An 11,734-nucleotide genomic window follows, 5' to 3' on the forward strand; every position below is an offset into this window, starting at 1 on the left:
CCCCGGAGCGGCTGGGGGGGTGGGTGATGGGGCGGGGGTCTCTCCGAGTGTTCTGGGGACAGAGGGGCTGCCGGGTGGCCGGGGGCGGCGCGGAGGGGGCGCGGGCGGTGGCACCGGTGACATCGGTGACGCGGGTGGCGTGTCGGGGGACGCCGGTGCTGCCCGCGCTGCCCCCGGTGCCCGCGCGTGGCCGAGGGCGCCCCGGTGTCGCGGCGTGGGGAGCAGCGGCCGCGGCCATGCCCTTACATGGGAGCGGGCGCTGCCTGCGGGGGGAGCCCCCCCCGGCCCCACGCCGGGGGTCCCGGCTGTCCCTCTGCCCATCAGGGGGTCTGGCCGCTCCCACCAGAGTGGCACCCCGGTGTCGGGGTGGTGTCCCCCGGCTGAGGGACGCGGGTGCACTTGGGGCTGTCAGGGGCAGCTCGGCGCGTCCGAGCCCGGCACACCTCAGCACGGTCCGGGTGCCACCGGCACGCGTGGCACACGGTTCGGCAGCTGCTGTCCCTCAGCCGTGCCAGGGCGCCGTGGGGTGGGTTGGTGACACTTGGCTGGTGGCGCTGGGCAAGCGGCAGGGGGTCATTGTCACCCTGCTGTCCCACCTCTCCAGGTGTTCACTGTCACCGTGCTGTCCCACCTCTCCAGGTGTTCATTGTCACCGCGCTGTCCCACCTCCCTGGGTGCTGGCAGTGTTCTCTGTCACCGTGCTGTCCCACCTCTCCAGGTGTTCATTGTCACCGCGCTGTCCCACCTCCCTGGGTGCTGGCAGTGTTCTCTGTCACCGTGCTGTCCCACCTCTCCAGGTGTTCATTGTCACCGCGCTGTCCCACCTCCCTGGGTGCTGGCAGTGTTCTCTGTCACCGTGCTGTCCCACCTCTCCAGGTGTTCATTGTCACCGCGCTGTCCCACCTCCCTGGGTGCTGGCAGTGTTCTCTGTCACCGTGCTGTCCCACCTCTCCAGGTGTTCATTGTCACCGCGCTGTCCCACCTCCCTGGGTGCTGGCAGTGTTCTCTGTCACCGTGCTGTCCCACCTCTCCAGGTGTTCATTGTCACCGCGCTGTCCCACCTCCCTGGGTGCTGGCAGTGTTCTCTGTCACCGTGCTGTCCCACCTCTCCAGGTGTTCATTGTCACCGCGCTGTCCCACCTCCCTGGGTGCTGGCAGTGTTCTCTGTCACCGTGCTGTCCCACCTCTCCAGGTGTTCATTGTCACCGCGCTGTCCCACCTCCCTGGGTGCTGGCAGTGTTCTCTGTCACCGTGCTGTCCCACCTCTCCAGGTGTTCATTGTCACCGCGCTGTCCCACCTCCCTGGGTGCTGGCAGTGTTCTCTGTCACCGTGCTGTCCCACCTCTCCAGGTGTTCATTGTCACCGCGCTGTCCCACCTCCCTGGGTGCTGGCAGTGTTCTCTGTCACCGTGCTGTCCCACCTCTCCAGGTGTTCATTGTCACCGCGCTGTCCCACCTCCCTGGGTGCTGGCAGTGTTCTCTGTCACCGTGCTGTCCCACCTCTCCAGGTGTTCATTGTCACCGCGCTGTCCCACCTCCCTGGGTGCTGGCAGTGTTCTCTGTCACCGTGCTGTCCCACCTCTCCAGGTGTTCATTGTCACCGCGCTGTCCCACCTCCCTGGGTGCTGGCAGTGTTCTCTGTCACCGTGCTGTCCCACCTCTCCAGGTGTTCATTGTCACCGCGCTGTCCCACCTCCCTGGGTGCTGGCAGTGTTCTCTGTCACCGTGCTGTCCCACCTCTCCAGGTGTTCATTGTCACCGCGCTGTCCCACCTCCCTGGGTGCTGGCAGTGTTCTCTGTCACCGTGCTGTCCCACCTCTCCAGGTGTTCATTGTCACCGCGCTGTCCCACCTCCCTGGGTGCTGGCAGTGTTCTCTGTCACCGTGCTGTCCCACCTCTCCAGGTGTTCATTGTCACCGCGCTGTCCCACCTCCCTGGGTGCTGGCAGTGTTCTCTGTCACCGTGCTGTCCCACCTCTCCAGGTGTTCATTGTCACCGCGCTGTCCCACCTCCCTGGGTGCTGGCAGTGTTCTCTGTCACCGTGCTGTCCCACCTCTCCAGGTGTTCATTGTCACCGCGCTGTCCCACCTCCCTGGGTGCTGGCAGTGTTCTCTGTCACCGTGCTGTCCCACCTCTCCAGGTGTTCATTGTCACCGCGCTGTCCCACCTCCCTGGGTGCTGGCAGTGTTCTCTGTCACCGTGCTGTCCCACCTCTCCAGGTGTTCATTGTCACCGCGCTGTCCCACCTCCCTGGGTGCTGGCAGTGTTCTCTGTCACCGTGCTGTCCCACCTCTCCAGGTGTTCATTGTCACCGCGCTGTCCCACCTCCCTGGGTGCTGGCAGTGTTCTCTGTCACCGTGCTGTCCCACCTCTCCAGGTGTTCATTGTCACCGCGCTGTCCCACCTCCCTGGGTGCTGGCAGTGTTCTCTGTCACCGTGCTGTCCCACCTCTCCAGGTGTTCATTGTCACCGCGCTGTCCCACCTCCCTGGGTGCTGGCAGTGTTCTCTGTCACCGTGCTGTCCCACCTCTCCAGGTGTTCATTGTCACCGCGCTGTCCCACCTCCCTGGGTGCTGGCAGTGTTCTCTGTCACCGTGCTGTCCCACCTCTCCAGGTGTTCATTGTCACCGCGCTGTCCCACCTCCCTGGGTGCTGGCAGTGTTCTCTGTCACCGTGCTGTCCCACCTCTCCAGGTGTTCACTGTCACCCCGCTGTCCCTGCCAGGTGCTGGCACGTTCAGAGCTGTATGTCCCGGGGCAGGTGTTTGGTGTCACCGTGTCACCTCACCTCGCCAGGTGACACCGTGTGACCCCACCTTGCTGGGTGCCGGGCTTTGGCGCTGCTGGTGACACGGGCTGGGCTCGGTGTCACTCCTCAGCGAGTGCCGCAGGGTTTGGTGTCACCGCACAGTCCCCACCTCGCTGGGGGACGCAGAGTGGGGGTTCCTGTCCCCCCCTCGCCCGGTGCTGGCGGCTTTGTGGCCACGGTGGCCGGGTGGCCGGAGGGCAGTTTGTCTGCGGGGTGGTGATGTCAGGGCTGAGCCAGCGCAGCCGGCCAGGGTGACACGGTGGCGGTGGGCACGGTGCCCGTCGGAGCTGCTGATCCCTGCCAGCGGCGGGCACGTGCCGTCCCTGCGGCTCAGAGCCCAGGGGACCCAGCGCCCGCTCTGCCCGGGACTCGGCCGCGCGTGGGGCAGGGCTGGAGGAGCCGCTGCTGGCCCTGGCACCGTGCTGGGTGGCCCTGACACGGTGCTGGGTGGCCCTGGCATGGTGGTGCTGGCCCTGGCATGGTGCTGGTGGTCCTGACATGGTGCTGGGTGCTGGGTGGCCCTGGCATGGTTCTGGGTGGCCCTGGCATGATGGTGGCCCTGACCCTGGCACAGTGGTGCTGGTGGCCCTAGCACGGTGCTGGGTGGCCCTGGCCTGGTGGTGCTGGCCCTGACACGGTGCTGGGGGACCCTGGCATGGTGGTGGCCCTGACCCTGGCATGGTTCTGGGTGGCCCTGGCATGATGGTGGCCCTGACCCTGGCACAGTGGTGCTGGTGGCCCTGGCACAGTGCTGGGTGACCCTGGCATGGTGCTGGTGGCCCTGGCACGGTGCTGGGTGACCCTGGCATGGTGGTGGCCCTGACCCTGGCACAGTGGTGCTGGTGGCCCTGGCATGGTGGTGCTGGTGGCCCTAGCACGGTCCTGGGTGGCTCTGACACGGTGCTGGGTGGCCCTGGCTTGGTGGTGGCCCTGACCCTGGCATGGTGGTGGCCCTGACCATGGCACAGTGATGCTGGTGACCCTTACACGGTGGTGCTGGTGGCCCTGGCATGGTTCTGGGTGGCCCTGGCACGATGCTGGTGGCCCCGGCACAGTGCTGGGGTGCCAGGGATGCCGGGGCTGCTGGCATCCCCAGGTGAGGTGGGTGCCGGGCACCTCTCCGTCAGAGCCATTGATGTGGCACAGGGCCCGCTGGGCACTGAGGCCAGGCTGGGGGACCCCGTGTGCACTGCCACCACCACCCCTGTCACTGTCACTGCGGCAGCCAGGCCCGGCACGGCGTTCGTCACCCGCGAGGGACACCCCGGCCCCTCGCCAGGTCTGTGGGGTGGGGACCGTGCCAGGGTCCCTGGAGGTGGCTGCGGGTCACAGCGGCCACCGTGCAGTGGCCATGCCGTGTCCCTGGGAGTGGGCAGTGGCCCGGTGGCTGCACTGTGGTGACAATGCCACACGCCCTCCTGCTGTCCCTGGGGCTTGGGAGCTGGCTGGTGTCCTCCTGGTGTCCCTGGAGCTGGCTGGTGTCTTCCTGGTGTCCCTCCTGGTGTCCCCGGGGCTAGGGGAATGGCTGGTGTCCTCCTGGGGTCCTCCTGGTGTCCTCCTGGTGTCCCTGGAGCTGGCTGGTGTCTTCCTGGTGTCCCCTTGGTGTCCCTCCTGCTGTCCCTCCTGCTGTCCCTCCTGGTGTCCCCGGGGCTAGGGGAATGGCTGGTGTCCCTCCCGGTGTCCCTGGTACTGGCTGGTGTCCTCCTGGGGTCCCTCCTGGTGTCCCTGGAGCTGGCGGGTGTCTTCCTGGGGTCCCCTTGGTGTCCCTCCTGCTGTCCCTCCTGGTGTCCCCGGGGCTAGGGGAATGGCTGGTGTCCCTCCCGGTGTCCCTGGTACTGGCTGGTGTCCTCCTGGGGTCCCTCCTGGTGTCCCTGGAGCTGGCGGGTGTCTTCCTGGGGTCCCCTTGGTGTCCCTCCTGCTGTCCCTCCTGGTGTCCCCGGGGCTAGGGGAATGGCTGGTGTCCCTCCCGGTGTCCCTGGTACTGGCTGGTGTCCTCCTGGTGTCCCTCCTGGTGTCCCTGGAGCTGGCTGGTGTCCTCCTGGTGTCCCTTCTGGTGTCACTCCTGGTGTCCCCGGGGCTAGGGGAATGGCTGGTGTCCCTCCTGGTGTCCTCCTGGTGTCCCTGGGGCTGGGGGTATGGCTGGTGTCCTCCTGGTGTCCCCTTGGTGTCCGTCCTGCTGTCCCTCCTGCTGTCCCTCCTGGGGCTAGGGGAATGGCTGGTGTCCCTCCTGGTGTCCCTCCCGGTGTCCCTGGAGCTGGCTTTTGTCCCTCCCGGTGTCCCCGGGGATCTGGGGTGGTTCCTGGCGGCAGTGGCCATGGTGGCTGCGGTGCAGGGACTATCCAGGAGTCCCTCCTGATGTCCCTGGGGCTTGGAGGCTGGCTGGTGTCCTCAGTGTGGTGGCCAGTGGCTCTGGTGGCTGCAGTGTGGTGGCCTCCTGGTGTCCCTAGGGCTGGCTGGTGGCCGTGCTGGGTCCCTCCTGGTGTCCCCAGGGCTGGCTGGTGGCCACACTTTGGTGGCCATGCCAGTGTCCCTCCCAATGTCCCCAGGGCTGGCTGGTGGCCACAGTGCTGTGGCCATGCCACAGTCCTTGGTGTCCTCAGATGTGGCTGGTGGCAACAATGTGGTGGCCATGCCATTGTCCCTCCTGGTGTCCCCAGGGCTGCCTGGTGGCCACAGCATGGTGGCCATGCCACAGTCCTTGGTGTCCTCAGATGTGGCTGGTGGCCACAGTGCAGTGGCCATGCCATTGTCCCTCCTGGTGTCGCCAGGCCTGGCTGGTGGCCACACTTTGGTGGCCATGCCACAGTCATTGATGCCCTCAGATGTGGCTGGTGGCCACAGAGTGGTGGCCATGCCATTGTCCCTCCTGGTGTCCCCAGGGCTGGCTGGTGGCCACAGCGTGGTGGCCATGCCATCGTCCCTCCTGGTGTCCCCAGGGCTGGCTGGTGGCCACAGCGTGGTGGCCATGCCAGTGTCTCTCCCGATGTCACCAGGGCTGCCTGGTGGCCACAGCATGTTGGCCATGCCATCGTCCCTCCTGGTGTCCCCAGGGCTGGCTGGTGGCCACAGTGCAGTGGCCATTCCTGCTGTGGCCTGGCACCCCCAGCTGGCACCGTGCCCCCCCAGACGGTGGTGCCAGCGCCAGCTGGGGGTGTCCCCTGCCCCCCTGAGGGACAGACCCCCACCCAGCACTGCTGGCAGGGCAGGGCTGGACTGAGACCCCCCCCCCCCACGCCCCGGGGATGGCCCCACTGGGGGGGAACTGGGGGGGCTGTACTGGAATGGGGCGGGGGGCGGGGGGGGCGGGACGGACCCGCCCCGGGGCTGCGGGACCGGCCGGCAGCGTGCGGGAACGCGGGCGGCCATGGAGGGGGCGCGGGGCATCCACCACGAGATCGCCTCCCTCAAAGGTACCTGGGGAGGGGGCACCGGGAGGGGTCCCGGGGCCGGGCCCACGGCCACCGGCGGGGATTCCGCGTCCCGGGGAGTGTTCCGCGTCCCGGGGAGCCCCAGCCGCGCCGCATCCCTCCCGTGCCAATGTCGCAGCGCAGGCAGGAGGGCGGGGGTCACCGGGGACGCCCCGGCATCACTCAGAGTTCCTCGGTGCCGCCGTGGCCCCCGGCAGGCTCCGCCGTGGCGGTGCCGTGTTACCGAGCCGCGGTGCAGAGCCGGAGCGCTGGGGCGTGAGTAACGGGGCGGCGGCGGATGCCGGTCACGGGGCTGCTGGCGGCCACCGGCCCCGCTGTCACCGCAGCGGGCACACAGCCACCGCGGGGCCCGGCAGCGCAGCGAGCAGCCGGGCCGGGGTCGGGCTGGAACGGAGCCCGGCGAGGGTCGGCATGGACCCGGCGGGAGACGGGAGGGACGCCGGGAAAGTCGCGATGAAGCCCGGGAGCCTCAGGGTGGAGTCAGAGAGGGTCGGGAGGGACGGACAGCGGCGGGGGTCGTGATGGACCTCGGGCGGGTGGGGATGGGGCGGGCCGAGGGCGGGTGGGGATGGTCCCGGCGAGGTTCGGGATGGTCCCGGCGAGGTTCGGGATGGTCCCGGCAGGGTCAGGGCGCCCAGCGGCTGTGGCGATGCCGCAGGCCCCAGAGAGGGGGTCCCGGGTCGTGTCCCCTCCGGCAGAGCCCGGGCTGCGGCGAGGCTGATGTACGGTGAGAAAAAGGAGGCTGATTTACGGTGAGCCCGGGAGCCCTGCCGGCACCGGGACCCCTGCCAGCACCGGGACCCCCGCCGGCACCGGGACCCCCCCCGGCATCAGGACCCCTGCCGGCGCCGGGACCCCTGCCAGCACCGGGACCCCCGCCGGCGCCGGGACCCCCGCCGGCACCGGCCTCATTATGAGCGAGCCTCTGTCCGCGGTGCCCTCCGCAAACAGCCGCCGCTTTGTTCCGCTGGGCACGGGGAGCCCGGCGGCCCCGCCAGACCCCAGCACTGGCACCGGCACCGGCGCTGGCACCGGCACCGGGACGGCAGCGCCGGGCCCGCGGCCAGAAGCCGCTGCCACAAGCGCTGCCCGCCCCACATTCGGGGGCCCGCCCGAGGCTTCCATGGGGCGGGGGTGAGGGGCGCATGGCGTGCACAGGACCGGGATTGTCGGGGTGCCCCCAGCCCCCCGCGCTGCTCCCGGCCGGCCCCGAGATGCGACGCGGATGCGGGAGGGCTCGTCCCCGGTGGGTGCGGGGTTGGCTTCGCCGTGCCCGGCGCGGGGCAGCGGCGGGGCGCTGGCCACGGCCCCGCTGTCACATCGCGTTGGATCACGGCGGGCGGCGGGCGCTGACGCGGCACTTCCCGGAGGGATGGAGCCGCCGGCGCGGCCGTGACCCGGGCTGGGGGCGCGGCTGGGGAGGGGGACACGCTCCTGCTGCCCCCCATCGCTGCCGCGGGCTCTGCCCCCATCACTTCCCTGGAGATGCCCCCGGTGCTTCCTCCATCGCGGGCGCCATCACTCCCCCATTGCTGCTCCCCATTTCTCATCCCTGCCCCCTCTGTCCCCATCCCTGCCCCCCTTGGGCCCCATCCCTGCCCCTCTTTGTCCCCATCCCTGCCCCCCTTTGTCCCCATCCCTGCCCCGCTTCCCCCTCCCTCCACCCCCGGCCGCTGCCCCCCTCGCTCCTGCCGCCTGTCCCACCCCGCTGGGGTCCTGGGGTGCTGTGGGGCACCGTGGGGGCAGCGTGCCGTGGTGGGGCTCGGACAGGCGCCTGATGCTCTCCCAAGGGATTCCCTCGGAGCGGGTCTGGGCACCCCAGTGCTCCCGGTGCCGCTGCACCAGCCGTGCTGGGGCTCTCGCAGCGGGAGCCCCACTCCGCCACGGCGCTCTGCCCTCCGGGATGGGGAAGTTGTGCAAGGCTGTGAGACGCCAGTGCAGGAACATCGGCCCCGGCAGATTTGGGATCTCCTGCAGCTCTGGGATCCCCTGCAGCTTTGGGATCCCCTGCATCTCTGGGATCCCCGGCAGCTCTGGGATCCCCCGCAGCTTTGGGATCCCCCGCAGCTCTGGGGTCCCCGGCAGCTCTGGGACCCCCAGCAGCTCTGGGATCCCCCGCAGCTCTGGGGCGGGCACCCCACAGGCAGCAGCCCCGCATGCCTGGGACGCTGCTCCCCACCAGTGAATCCCAGTAAATCCCAGTAAATCCCAGTAAATCCCATCGCCTGGGATGGGGCTCCTGCAGCAGCCTCGCAGCATCGCTGTGCCCCGACCTCACTGTGCTTGGCCAGGGGGTGCTGAGGGAGTCTCGGGGGGTTCCTCCCCTTTTGGGGTCTGTGAGGGACCCCCCCAGCGTGGGGGACAGCCTGGCACCCCAGTTCCTCCCACACAGTCCCTCCTGCTCTGTGGTGGGGGTGACACCCCCACACCCCCTCACACGGGACCTGAAAAGGGGGGGCGGGGATCTCCGGGGCTCTTCCCACCCCCGCGGCGGTGCTGGGGGTCCCGCTGCTGTGCCGGTGGGCCATGCTGGGGTCCCCGCGGAGCCGCTGGGGGCTGTTGGGCGGTGCTCGGTGCCGGGGGGCTCGGGGGAGTGGCAGCTGCCTCTCGTTCGTCCCCACCTGCCACCCGCAGGGCGTGGCGTGGCACAGCTGTGCCACCGCCGGGGCTGTGTCACTGCCGGGGGGTCCCCATGGGGACGCCGGGACAAACAGGGGCAGGAGCAGAGCAAACATTGACGTGGCAGGATGTGGCTGCCGAGCCCTGCCTGTGCCCCTGCCCGCGCCCGTGCCCGCGCACCTGCTCGTCCCCGCGCCCGACCCTGCCCGTGGCTCTGCCTGCAGCGCGGGATGCTCGGTGAGCCCGGAGCTGCCCGGGGCCTCCCCCCGTCTCAGGGACCCCGGCCTCACGGTCCTCTCCCGAGCTCGGCGACAGCCGCGGATCAGGACCCCTCCCCAGGCTCAGGGTGCCCCTCCCAAGCTCAGAGACCCCCGCAGCTCGGTGTCCCCCTCCCGCCGGGCTCCAGGATCCCCGCGGCTCAGGGACACCCCCCTCCCCGGCTCAGGGTCCCCCCGGGCACTCCACGGGGCCGGTCCCGGGGCGGGGGCGGGGCGGGACCCGCGGGGGTTCCCACGCAGGAACCGGCCGGGTGGGTCGGGGCAGGGGGGGGAAATGGGAGGCGGCTCCGGCCGTGCCCCCCCCGGGCGGGAGCCGGGGCCGGGGAGGGGCCGGTGGTGAGTCAGGGCTGGGCCTGGGGCCCCCCCTGACCCCCCCGGCCGGGGGTGGAGCCGCAGCCGCTCCCGCCGTGCCGGCAGCCAGCGCCGCTCCGCGTCGGATCGCGCCGGGACGTGCCGGGCCATACGGGGCTGTACCGGACTGCGCTGGGCTGTGCCAGGCCGTACCGGGCCGAACTGGACCGTACTGGGCTGGGCTGGACCACCCGAGCCGTGCTGGGCTGTACCGGACCGTAGCGAGTTGGGCCGTGCCGGGCCGTACTGGGCTGTGCCGGGCCATACCGGGCTGTGCTGGAGCAGCCCGGGCAGTGCCACACGGAGCGCTGCCGGGGCTCTGCGGAGCTGTGAGCGAGCCCCGCTTGCCCGAGCCATGGTGGCGGGGATGCTGATGCCGCTGGAGCGGCTCCGCTCCATCCTGGAGCTGCTGTTCCGCGAGGGTGTCCTGGTCGGGGAGCGGGACGGCTGCCCCCGGCGCACCCACCCGCAGCTTCCCGGCGTGGCCAACGTGGAGGTTCGGCGAGCCATGGCCTCGCTGCGCTCCCGCGGCCTCGTGCGCCAGACGGCGGCCTGGCGACACCTCTACTGGTACCTGACGGACGCCGGCGTGGCTCACCTGCGCCAGTACCTGCGGCTGCCGCCCGACGTGGTGCCCCGCTCCCTGCAGCGCGTCCCGCGCCCCGCCGCCCCCCGCCCCGAGCCCCGCCGCGCCGCCGCCCCGGCGGGCGCTGGCACCCACCGGGCTCGTCCTGCCGGCGCTGAGCGGCTCTACCGCAGGAAGGACGGGGCCGAGGGGCACGTGGAAGGCGTCGCCGTCAGCGCAGGGCGGGGGGTGGGCCATCAGCCCCCCCAGACCGCCCCGGCCGCAGGTACCAATCAGCGCCTCGGGGTGCTCCTGGTGCTCTCGTGGGTGGGGGGCACTGGAGCCCCGCTGCTGCCGGGGGAGGTCTGGGACAATGACAAGTCCTTAAGGTTCCCTAAACCCCCCCCGTGCTTCCTAGCACAGGATGGGGTGGGGGTACCTGCAGGCCCCTGTGCTGTCTGGGGAGCGAGGAGGGCTCTGGGGGGCTCCTCGCCGTGCCCCCCTGACCCCACGGGGATGCTCTGGGTAGGAGTGGTCGCTGGGGGATCACGGGGGGCTGGGGTGCAGTGAGGTGGCTTCCCGGGGTCCCAAGAGGCCGGTGGGGTGACAGGACCCGGGGCATTGCTGCCACCCTCCCGGGCTCCACTGTGCCACGGGGGGCGGGGGGGGGGGGGGGTATGTGCCGTGGGGAGCAGCGCTTCAGGGGGCCCATGGCAGGGGGGACACATTCCGTGGGGATTTTGCACCCCGAGGTCCCCACCGGGCCCTGGGTGGGTCGGACAGACGGCGGCAGCTGGGGCGGGCAGTGCCGCTGGGGAGGGGGCTGCGGCTGCGGGGGGGTCCCCAACCCCGCCTCCCCGGCGACACGCGATCCCGACACACGATCGGCGGCAGCTGGACCCGGCGGGGGTGCGGGGCGTCCGGTGTCCCACCCCCCCGGGCGGGGCAGCTGTGGTGTCGCTCCGAGGCGGCGGTGAGGGCCCCCCTCCCCCGATCCCTCCGGGCTGTGAGTCAGCCCGTGGCCGTGGGCAGCCGCCTCCGGTCCAAGTTTCCAGCCTGGAGGCGCCGAGCCCGGTCCCTGCCAGCGCCGTGAGTCACCGGCCGGCGGGGGGGGCCGGGCCCGCGGCGCTGCTGCCCCGTGGGTGCGGGTCCTGCGCGGGCGGCACCCACGTCCCGTGGGGGGGCGGGAGGGCTTTCCCCCCAACTCTCGGGGGTCGCATGTCGCGCTGGGCTCCGGGGCTGTCCCGGCTGTCCCCCGAGCCTCGCGTGGGACGCGATCGCGGAGCCGCGGCCGTCCCGTCCGCTCCCGCCGTGCCGGCGGATCCGGCTCCAGGCTTTCCCTCCGCCCCGAGAGCCGCTGCCGGAAAACCCGGCCTGGAGTTCCGTGAGGGGACGGGGTCGCGTTGGCCGGCGGAGTTGCGGGGTCCCCGCGGGGCTGAGGGGATCCCGGGGCCCCCCCAGCGACCCCATTTTCCCCCCTGCCCCGGGTGGGGGGCTGCCTCCCTCAGCGGCGGGGGCTCTTAGTCTTGATGTCACGGCGACCCCCGAGGTGACCCCGCTGCCGGGGGGTCCGGGGGTCCTGGGGCGCCGCCGCGGTCGCCCCGTCCCGCCCCCGCCCGTGTCATGTTCTAACTCGGGCTCGGTGACGGGCCCCGGTTATTTATATCGACACCCGCCCCCCCACA

General features: G+C 71.2%; 1 protein-coding gene across 1 annotated transcript in view; it reads left to right on the forward strand.

Moving 5' to 3' along the window:
* Window positions 1–9,584: 9,584 nt before the first annotated feature.
* PLEC (plectin) overlaps window positions 9,585–11,734 on the forward strand; it is a 97,580-nt gene continuing 95,430 nt past the window's right edge. The window contains exon 1 of the mRNA XM_041406107.1: window positions 9,585–10,335. Within this exon, the coding sequence (XP_041262041.1) occupies window positions 9,840–10,335 (496 nt within the window). The 5' untranslated portion in view covers window positions 9,585–9,839. The remainder of the gene's footprint in view (window positions 10,336–11,734) is intronic.

Source organism: Onychostruthus taczanowskii, unplaced genomic scaffold, assembly GCF_017590055.1.
Source record: "Onychostruthus taczanowskii isolate IOZ18803 unplaced genomic scaffold, ASM1759005v1 scaffold240, whole genome shotgun sequence".
In the NCBI taxonomy this organism is placed as follows: domain Eukaryota; kingdom Metazoa; phylum Chordata; class Aves; order Passeriformes; family Passeridae; genus Onychostruthus; species Onychostruthus taczanowskii.